Genomic DNA, 10,661 nt, shown 5'->3' with positions numbered 1-10,661 from the left:
TAACATAATTGTTGGTTAACTTTTATTGTGGTTGTTCTCCATATTTAAAAATCTGCAAAAAGTTAAAGAAAATAATTCACTTTTATTAGACTCTTCTTCATTGTTGCCTGCCCCCCTCCTACCCTTATGTAGCCAGTGTGAAAAACCAAACCATTTACCCTGCTCTTTAATGTTATCTTGAGATGTCAATGAGAAGAGAGTGTATATTAATATTCAGAAAAATAGGGATTTATTAAAGAATTTGTTTTAGATCAAAACTAGAATTGTCAGGTCTAGGCAAAAGGACGAACTGGGTGCCCCTTCTATATTCAAACTGAGGTTCTTTCGACTCTTTACTAATCTAGCTCCAGGAACATCCTTTCATGAAGAAGTCTACTAAAGGTTTTCAAAGTGGTTGAAATATTGAATTCATATGTATTAGTCAGTATGTCAAATTAATGTTATGCTCATGAACAGTTTGATTAAATTATAGATCCATACTATTCTGAACATGTGCAGCCCTTGTTTTTACTGATTATGAGTGCTGTTTAATTTCCTTGTCATGCACATTCAGTACCACAAAAGCGCTATGCCTTCACAGTAGCTCATATTTTGAGCAGTCAATGTTAGTGTCATGAGGGATGTCATTCATTAAACTAATTTTGTATTTAACCAAATTTAATCAAGGATCAATCATTGCTCCAAGTTGTGGAGTCATTAATATGTTAAAAAAAACGTCATATTATGACAGACAATGCTTGATTTCCTTTCTATTCCTTGATTTAGACATAGTTCTTTCTTAAAACAGATTTTAACTTACACTCTCAAAGAAAACTAATTTTTTGCAATAACAGAATTTGTAGAGCATGGATCTTTAAGCAGCCTTCGGATACTTGTCAAAGATGCACCCTTTCAACTAAGCCACATTCTTCGTCTGCAGTCCACCTATTTTCTGTCTTTTTTACTGTTACATGAACAGTTGTAGTGACCCATCTAGGTACAAGTTTGCCAAGACTTGCTTTCTTTAAATATTGTGGTATTACTGATCTAGTTGAATATGCTGGTAAAAAAGTCCATTCCTCCAGTGGAATTACGTTTGCTATTCTGTACAATAGTGGTGGTGATTCAGCCAGACGGTTATCCACAGCACATAACCCTCCAAAAGAAAATGTCCCACGTTCTCCATACATCACAGGATATCTTCTGAACTAGATGTAAATCAATCTGATGACTCCAAATATTTAAAGAGCGAATGATCAGGCACTGCTCATAGAAAAAATTGCAACTGCATCCTAGGCTGGTGATGCTGCAAACAAGTTGGTGTTGGTTGTTTTCACTGAAGTATGTGCCTCTATTTTACATTATCTGTTTCTAATGCACAGAATATTGCAATGGTCTCCTCAATCTCTTGGATCTATCTATCTATCTATCTATCTATCTATCTATCTATCTATCTATCTATCTATCTATTTATCTATCTTTGTTCAAATCTTTGCCTCATGAGTTCATCTAAGTGTTGCTGGTGTAGAAGCATCTACCATTTGCTTGAACATGAATACTGCTGGCACTGCCTATGCTACCCCCGGTCGTAGGGGTCATGAAACCAGAATGAGCAGAAACTAAAGAGGGCTTTATGGTTTGACGTTTGACCTTCCCCTAACCTGTTATCAAAAGACAGATGAGGCTAAAGGAGGAACAAGAGGTTATCCTTAAGCAAGCATAGAGGTTGTATTGAGTTAAATCTGCCACCGAGTGATTAAAATAAATAGGTGTCTATGCGTGGAATTCACCACATGCAATGTATTTATCATACAATAATAAAACTATGAAGTCACAGTGTAATTTGGCTCATAAAACTGACACTTGAAAGAAGGCAATGTTTTATTCATCACAGATATTTTGACAAGCAGAATTAAAGACAAAAAGGAAAATCATGCCCCCTCTAAATAACAGGTAAGAAACAGCACTAATTTAGAGACGGATGATCATTTCTATACCTTTGAAAAGCAGTGCTAGCGTAATTTTCTTTTGAGAGCAATTTCAATAGGAGTATTCCCTGCGGGAGGAACTGCCACCGTCATCCCAGGTTTTCTTATCCTCTTTTCAGAAGGAATTTTGTCAGGCCTGTTAGGCAAAGGGCATAAGCATGTGAACATGCCAAATATTAGTTACCCCCTTCACAGGTGAAAATGCAGATCCTGTTAAAATATTCATGTAGCACTGGTTCGGTGTATGCAATGGCAAAGAAATTGCTTATATCTTTGTTTATTTTGAGTGTACTATTACTCCACTTTTCATATTTAACATGGGTAATTACTGCCTAGTAACACATAAGAAAATGGGTCTTGGCTAATACCTGAGCTAGCACAATTAGTCTACAAATGGTAATAACTAAATGAGTACACTGAATATTTGCACACATTTGATCACTCTTGCACAGTTCTAAAGTGCCCCATGGCGTTTGTTGAGGACTAGGAATGAGATAACCTTCCAAAGTGTGAGTGTGTAGTTAACTCGAAAAATCTGTATTTTTTTATATCAGCAAAGTGATAGGTTTGGGGTGATTCTAAGAAAATGTTTCCTGTCTGCGCATACAGTCACAGCTCAGCCACACTATTTTAATACGACAAAATCGTGCCAAATAATTTTATTTCTGGAAGATGCTCAAATCAGATATGACTTTCCAACCTCAGTTGTTGATAAGCAGAGAACACTAAGGAGAAACAATTTTAATTTTAGAGAAGATTTTAAGTAGGGCTATTTATATTGTTGGTAACATTCATTTTCAAAGCAGTTTTTGTATTTAGCATTCTGATCTGGTTTGCACATGCGGTTTGTATTCTTGACAGAGTATGCTGCAGTGCCGTCTCTCTCTTCGTTTTCTGTTCTTAAGTCCCATTAGTTCACACAATTGGCAGTCACGCAGTCGCACTTAGTCACCGTAGAGACATTGTAGTTTATATATGTTCCGTCTCTACAAAGTAGTCTGACCTGCTTGCTGCGCACATCCACCTCTTTGCAGCAGGAACATTTGCGTTCCAGTCTTTGTTTTGAAGGAACATACCTACAAAGCAACATCAGAATGAGAATGGAAAGTTACTTAAAGATACATTGCAGAAATGATCAAATTAATTATGTTGTGTCTTATGAAGAACACACTAAGGGAAGCAACATTTTACACAATAAAATTATACCCATTTCTTTTTATTCGTTTTCGAAGGACTTTAAATACATTTAATTTTGCTAGAGAATAAAAAAGATGATGTTTATATATGTTGCATTTTATGGATGTGTTTTCATAGTGGTATTTAAAAAGGGTGGTCTTAAAGCTCCTACAGTAGACATGGTCTCACATGAAGGGTTCTGGCTAAGGGAATGTTTTTACCTTATGATACTCAACTGTAAAATCCTAAAATGGATTTTATTTAGTCTTGGCCAGCCCAAATCTGCTCAAACTTGAATCAGCTATTATGTCCAGTGATTTAAGGTTCCACAAACGAGGCGTCTGTCTTTGAGATTCCAGGCTTGGTATTCCACCTCAGATACAGTAAGGATAAATTACTTACCTGTAATCCTAGTTCTCTTCCAGGGGTATCCTCATCAAAGTCATAAGCACATGAATATTCCCGCCTATGTGCGGGACCCCGTAAACACATCACATATATGTGAAAACCATATATGTATCTCTATATGTATCCATATGTATATAAAAACACACAATGCAGCCTTCCATAGTCATGCTGAGCAATGTTGCAAGAAATTCTATTGTACATAAACACATTCCAATAAATCAGGGAGAAAGAAAGCATTTGAAAACTGCTTTAATATACAGCAGAAAACACAATCCTGCAAGGAATAATGAAAAAACATTGGCAGCACATAGGCTGCATTGTAGAAACATTAGTGTAGAAAGCTGAAAAGCTAACCCACAAAAACACTCAGATAAACTGGCACTGTGCCATTAAGGTAGCCATGACCCCTAGCTTCCCATCATGCCTCAGGGGTGACAGTTAGGTCAGTTATTCTTTGCGGATATCCGCAGACCATTTTACAATGAGATGTATGTATCATGTTCACTTGCCCGGGGAGGCGGGTGGGTTGCTTATGACTTTGATGAAGATACCCCTGGAAGAGAACTAGGATTACAGGAAAGAAACGTATCCTTCTCTTCCAGCAGATCCTCATCAATAGTCATAAACACATGAAAAAAATAGCAAGCCCATCCCCTCAACCTGCGGGCAAGTAAACAGAGTACCATCAAGATACATAGCAGCCATAAGGCCTATACAGACTCCAAAAGGTTAGCATTGGAACAGATTCCCCAAGGAGGCCTGGCCCACTTGGGTATCTGCTCTGGAGTCAGAATCCAGACAGTAATATCTGGTAAACGTATGGACCGACTTCCAAGTTGCAGCCTTGCAAATCTCGGCCATCGGTACATTGTGTAGGAATGCAACCATAGAAGCCTTGCCCCTAGTAGAGTGAGCTTTAGGGGAGGCAAACAGAGGCTTATTTGCTATTTGGTAGGCCAACTTTTTGCAAGATACTATCCATCTTGAAATGGATCTTTTAGAAGCTGGGAAGCCTGTTCTAACAGAGCCATAGTTTACAAACAATTGATCAGCTTTTCTAATGAATTTTGTTGCCTCCAAATAGAATTTGAGAACCCTCTTGAGGTCTAGCGAATGAGGAGACTTTTCCGCTGGTGTAGTAGGATTGGGAAAGAAAAAGGGTAGAGAAATCGTCTGATTAACGTGGTTGGGGAGAGGAGTTAGCCTCTCCCCAACCAGAGGAGTTAGCCTAACGGCTAAGGCGCTCGACCTCGGACCTGGGGATCTGGGTTCGAGTCTCGGTAACGACGCCAAAAACCTCCTGTGATTCTGGGCAAATCACTTAATCTCCCCGTGCCTAAAAAAAATGAAAGTGTGTGTCCTCATGTAAAAAAAAAACGTAACTTGTGTTATGTAAAGCGCTCTGATACCTGATTCGGTTTGGGTCTAGTTCGCGCTATATAAAACTCTAAAAAAAAAATAAAAAAAACTCCGACACAACCTTGGGTAGGAAGGAAGGGTGAGTTCGCATAACCACCCCATTATAGTGGAAAACCATATAGGGTTCTTTAGAACAGAGCGCTTGTATTTCACTCACTCTGCGTGCTGATGTAATTGCTACTAGAAAGGCTACTTTCCAAGAAAGGTGTTGTATTGTGGCCTTATGCATGGGTTCAAATGGAGGTCCCATCAATTTTGACAAGACTAGATTCAACTTCCAAGGAGGAGAATGAGGTCGAACAGGAGGATAAGCCTTTTTCAACCCCTGTAGGAAGTCCTTGACCACCTGAAGTTGAAAGAGAGAAGGTTGGTTAGGTGATTTACGATATGCTGTGATAGGCACCAAATGTACTTTTATGGAAGTATACTTCAAACCCGATTTGGCCAAGTAGAGTAAATTCGGCAAGATTACCTCCTCTTGCCCATTAATTGGACTCCAACCATTACGGATACACCACAAGTAAAACCTTTTCCACTAAAGAGAGTATGAGGTTCTTGTGGAAGGTCTCTTTGACTCCCTTAAAATATCCATGCAGTCCTGAGGTAGGTTCAAATGTCTGTACTGCAGGACTTCAGGAGCCATGCTGTCAAGCTGAGCGAGGGAAGGCTGGCGTGCAGAATCTTTCCTCCCATTTTACTGAGAAGGTCCGGCCTGAACGGAGGTCTCCAATGCAGGCAAACCGAGGGTTGTAACAGTTCCAGATACCAACATTGGCGAGGCCAGTCCGATGCTATGAGGATCATCTTCATTCTGGATTGCAGAAGTTTGGCCACAACCTTTAGAATAAGAGGGAGGGGTGGAACGGCGTATGCAACCGTCCCTGACCAATCTATCAAAAGAGCATTTCCCCTTGTTCCTGAGTGGTAAAACCTGGATGCGAAGGCGTGGCATTTTCTGTTTTGATCGTTTGCAGAGAGGTCGATGAGAGGATGACCCCATTGATGAAAGATGTCTGCCACCACTTCGTCGTTGAGCACCCAATCTTCTTGCTCTTGAAAGTGACGACTGAGGGCGTCTGCTCGCTCGTTCTGCTCTCCCGGCAGATGGACTGCCGTAATAGATAGGTTCTGGACTAGCAGCCAGTGACAGATCGCCTGGGATTCGAGAGACAGAGGGCGAGAGCGTGTTCCACCTTGTTTGTGCAAGTAATGCATGGTGGTTCTATTGTCCGTTTGTACTAGGATCGATCCGGACTGAATTGACGGCTGAAAAGCCTTAAGGGCTAAATGAACCGCCTGCAGTTCCAGCATATTGATATGATACGTCTGTTCTCTGTTGGTCCATCTGCACTGAGTTTGCAGATGACCCAGATGCGCTCCCCAGCCCTGAAGCGGCGCATCCGTGATCAGGGATTGTTCTGGCAGCGGTTGGTGAAAAGGGACTCCCACCAGGAGGTTCTGTGGTTGCAGCCATCAGAGAATGGACTTCTTTGCTGCAGGAGAGAGGATAATCCGGTCTTTCCACTGACCCGAGGATTTATGTAGATGATGAGAGTTTACCGGAGGAATGTCTTTAGGGGACGCACAAAAACGTAGTGTGTACCCATTTTTTAGTATATTTAGCACCCACTGATCTTTGGTCATGTTGCGCCACTCTTGAATGTAACTTGAGATACTTCCTCCAACTGGAGTGTGCAACGTGCTAGAGGAAGCAGAAACTCATTGCTTCCCTGGAGTTTTTGTTGCAGGGGAGGACTGCTGTTGATGTCCTCCTCTTCCTCTAGAGGAAGGACTTGCCCTGTTTGTTTTGCGACCATTGAGGAGTTTGAACCCTCTGTTGGTAATTTTTCCGATTGTAGGGCCTGTATCTCTTCCTAAACTCCTTTTTCTTCTCCATGCCCACAGCCTTTAAGGTGTCCAACTCGGCCTTCATTTTCGCCATTTCATCGTCTGTGTGTGCACCAAACAGTGAAGTGCCAGAAAAAGGGAGATTCAGAATGCGCTGCGCGCCTCAGGTTTTAACGTTGTGAGGCGCAACCAGGAAGATCGTCATGCACATATGCCATGTGCATAAGAGTGAGCTGCCAGGGACGCACCACCTGCTGCAGTGCTGATTACCTGGTTGGCCACCAGAGCACCTTCCTGAAGGATTTCAGAGAAGTCCTGTTAATCCTCCTTTGGGAGTTTTTCTTTGAAACGCTCCAGTGAATCCCATAGGGACATGTCATAACGACCCAGCAGAGCCTCAGTGTTGGACACTTGTAGAGGAGATGCAGCAGAGGTACAAGCCTTCGGTCCTCTAGAATCTTGTGCTCTACTCTCATTATCAGGAGGAGCGGAGGAGGAAGATGCAACTGCATGCGTCTTTTTCGCTGCTGCAATAATGAGAGAGTCCAGAGGTGGATCCAATCGAAGGAAAAGAGGATCTGATGCAATTGGCTTATATTTTTTTAGGATCCGAGCTTCAGCTGCTTTAGCCGATGATGAAGCGAGGAAGAGGTCCATTACCGGCTCGATGATACCAGGGAACAAAAGGAGCAATGGCCTAGCCGCAGACCTTTGATGAAGGGTCTCGAAAATGATGGATCTGGTTGTCTGAGGAGCTGACATGGTGATGCCCAGCTACTGAGCTCCTCTGGTGAGAACATCATGAAAGGTGTTTACATCATCAATAGGTGACACTCCGGAAGGAGGGCTATCCGTCAGGGTAGGTGAGTAATCCCTTTTGGATGAATGTGTTGAGGAGGAAGACCAAGATGGTGTATGCCGCCTCTTGAGATGTCCCTGAGTCGACCTGCGTTCAGTGGATATGCCTCGGTGTTCTCTGGTCCGAGTGCTGGGTGATCTGTTGACTTCCTGTTGAAGAGGTTGCAATGGTGATCTGTACAGCGGACTGGAGAAGTCCGGAGGCCATTGAGCGTGGCCTGCGGGCACTGCCTGCCAATGATGGAGAGGTTGTAGCCATCTGGGAGAGAGATGGATGGAAGGAGATCGCTGTCTCCTTGGAGAACCTCTTGGCGGTGATCTTGTGAACAGAAGTACTGCGTGATGAGGCAACCATCTGGGGTGTGCTCTGCATGGAGTGAGAGGACTGTCTGCGGCTTCTGGAGCGTGATCAGCGTCTTGATGAGCAATGTGACTTCGATGGGGAGTGTCTGGACGTCGAATGGCTCTGTGTCACCTTCACTAGTGAGTTCCCAAAGCCTGATCGTCTCCTCGACATCAATCTCTCAGTGTGCTTTGACGTTGTATGCTGACATCGAATGCCTGGAGCCCATCGACCTCGCCTTCGACGTTGAGCATGCAGGAGACCTCAACGATGAGCGGGTAGAGGGAGAAATCCTTCTCAACGTCTACCCCACCCTCGACGCTGACTGCCTCCTGGAAGTCAGTGGAGTCGAGAGCGGTATACTTCTTGTCATCGATGGAGTCTGCCGTCTCGACGTTGAACGACATTTGGTATATTTCACTCTTGGTCTCAACGTCGAATACCTTGCCGTCCGGGAGGATCGAGCTTTCGACATCGAACACCGCCTGGACGACGACGGAGGCAATGAGTGTCTAGCTTCAGGTGACGAGGCGTGTCTCGACGTAGACCGTCACCTGGTTGACGTCGACGGAGATGTTTGTTTCGACGCCGATGACCCTGCGATGGCGGAGCCTGTCTCGACTTCGAACGCCGAATAGACGACGGAGATCAGTCTCTCGACGTTGGGCAAGCCCGCATCAACAGAGAGCGACTCCTCGCCGCCGATCGTCGCCGGGTTGACGATGGCGGAGGATTCGGCGTACCTGTGTTCTTTGTCGACAACCGGTTTTCTCTTAACGGTGAACCCGCTGTCGATGGTCTTCTCGTCTACGTTTTCATTGCCGATTAAGGAATTTGAGGCGCCGAGCCCAACGCCGATGGAGAGCATACTGGAATCTTACTTCTAGATGGAGTGGAGGCTCTGTTTTTCCTCTTCCTCAACGGAGACCTGCCTCTAGAGTGTGATTTTATCTTCTCAGCCACCCCATAGAGGCGAATCCTCTCCCTGTCCTTCAGAGTTCTCTTGGACAGCAGCTGGCAATGCTGGCAGGTTTTAGGATTATGTTCAGAAGGAAGGCATAGAATGCATAAAGGATGGGAGTCTTTTTTAGCCTTCTTCTTGCCACAGGAAGGGCAAGGGTCAAAAAGAGAGGGCATTTCGGACTAAAAAAACAATGCTCAACTCTCTAAAAAACATTAGAGAAATACTCCAACTCTAAAAAGACGTCGAAGTAAAAGGTTTTTGACACAAAAATAGAAGTATTTTCTGACAGAAATCAGAAAAAAGGTAGAGCTGAAGTAACCAGGGTCCTGAAAGAAGGAGCCGGAAAGAACAACTGACCTAACTGTAACCCATGAGTCATGATGGGAAGCTAGGGGTCATGGCTGCCTTAAAGGCACTGTGCCAGTTTATCTGAGTATTTCTGTGGGTTTTCTTTTAAGCTTTCTACACTAGTGTTTCTACAATGCAGCTTATGTGCTGGCAATGTTTTTTCAATATTCCTTGCAGGATTGTGTTTTCTGATGTATATTAAAGCAGTTTTCAAATGCTTTCTTTCTCCCTGCTTTATTGGGATGTGTTTATGTACAAGAGAATTTCTTGCAACAATGCTTAGCATGAATATGGAAGGCTGCATTGTGTGTTTTCATATATATATATTACCTACTGGCAATAGCCAGTAGGTATATATAGTTATGACCTAGCTACCATAGGAAATCCGCAACATTCTATTGGGAATAACTTTGGCGCCGGTTGAGGAATTTACGTGTAATTTTCCAATATTTTGGCCAGCTCCGCTGCGCTCCTTCCCTGAAGGTTTCGGGGAGATTCGTGAAGTGGGGGCTGGGAAACGTGTATTCCCCATGTTAATTTCCATAGGACGTTCTGACAAGGCTACAGCCCGTACCGCTGAACGGAATTACACCAAACTTGGCAAAATTGTAGGGACTGGTACGCAGAAGTGCCTTTGCTATATTTGGTGAAAATTGCTCCGGTGGTTTTTATGAAAATTAACTTCAAATACACATATATATCTGGGCGGAGCCTAACCACACATCTCATTGTGAGATCTGATTGGCTGTCAGCGCTTCATCCAAGAATTGTTGGCAGCCATCTTGGGACCAATATACATGATAGCACCTCATTAAACAAGCATTGGAAATGCAATAGGTCTCGCAATAACGCGAGTCTGAACTATTAGCATTGTAAATGATAATGCCCTTTATTTTTGCGTTCTGGTTTTTGGAACATAAATAAAAGGCTTTGTCATTTACAAGGCCTATAGCTTAAATTTGCGTTAAAACAAGACCTATTGCATTGCAATGGTGGTGGTGCTGCTGAGTTTTCTCTGAATCTGCACTCTGAATCTGCACTCTGAATCTGCACCCACAATCTGCACTCTGAATCTGCACCCACAATCTGCACCCACAATCTGCACCCACAATCTGCACCCACAATCTGCACTCTGAATCTGCACTCTGAATCTGCACTCTGAATCTGCACTCTGAATCTGCACCCACAATCTGCACCCACAATCTGCACCCACAATCTGCACCCACAATCTGCACCCACAATCTGCACCCTGAATCTGCACCCACAATCTGCACCCTGAATCTGCACCCTGAATCTGCACCCTGAATCTGCACCCTGAATCTGCACCCTG

The 10,661-nt window shown here is 43.4% G+C and overlaps 1 protein-coding gene across 1 annotated transcript in view; it reads right to left on the bottom strand.

Moving 5' to 3' along the window:
* Positions 1–1,846: 1,846 nt before the first annotated feature.
* Positions 1,847–10,661, bottom strand: part of LOC144823881 (mucin-2-like) — a 1,553,567-nt gene continuing 1,544,752 nt past the window's right edge. Inside the window, exon 42 of the mRNA XM_078682769.1 lies at positions 1,847–3,043. Coding sequence (XP_078538895.1) covers positions 2,878–3,043 — 166 coding nt within the window. The 3' untranslated portion in view covers positions 1,847–2,877. The remainder of the gene's footprint in view (positions 3,044–10,661) is intronic.

This window comes from Lissotriton helveticus, chromosome 3_1, assembly GCF_964261635.1.
Source record: "Lissotriton helveticus chromosome 3_1, aLisHel1.1, whole genome shotgun sequence".
Lineage (NCBI taxonomy): Eukaryota > Metazoa > Chordata > Amphibia > Caudata > Salamandridae > Lissotriton > Lissotriton helveticus.
The sequence above is the reverse complement of the archived record's forward strand: the minus strand, read 5'-3'. Positions and strand labels throughout refer to the sequence as shown.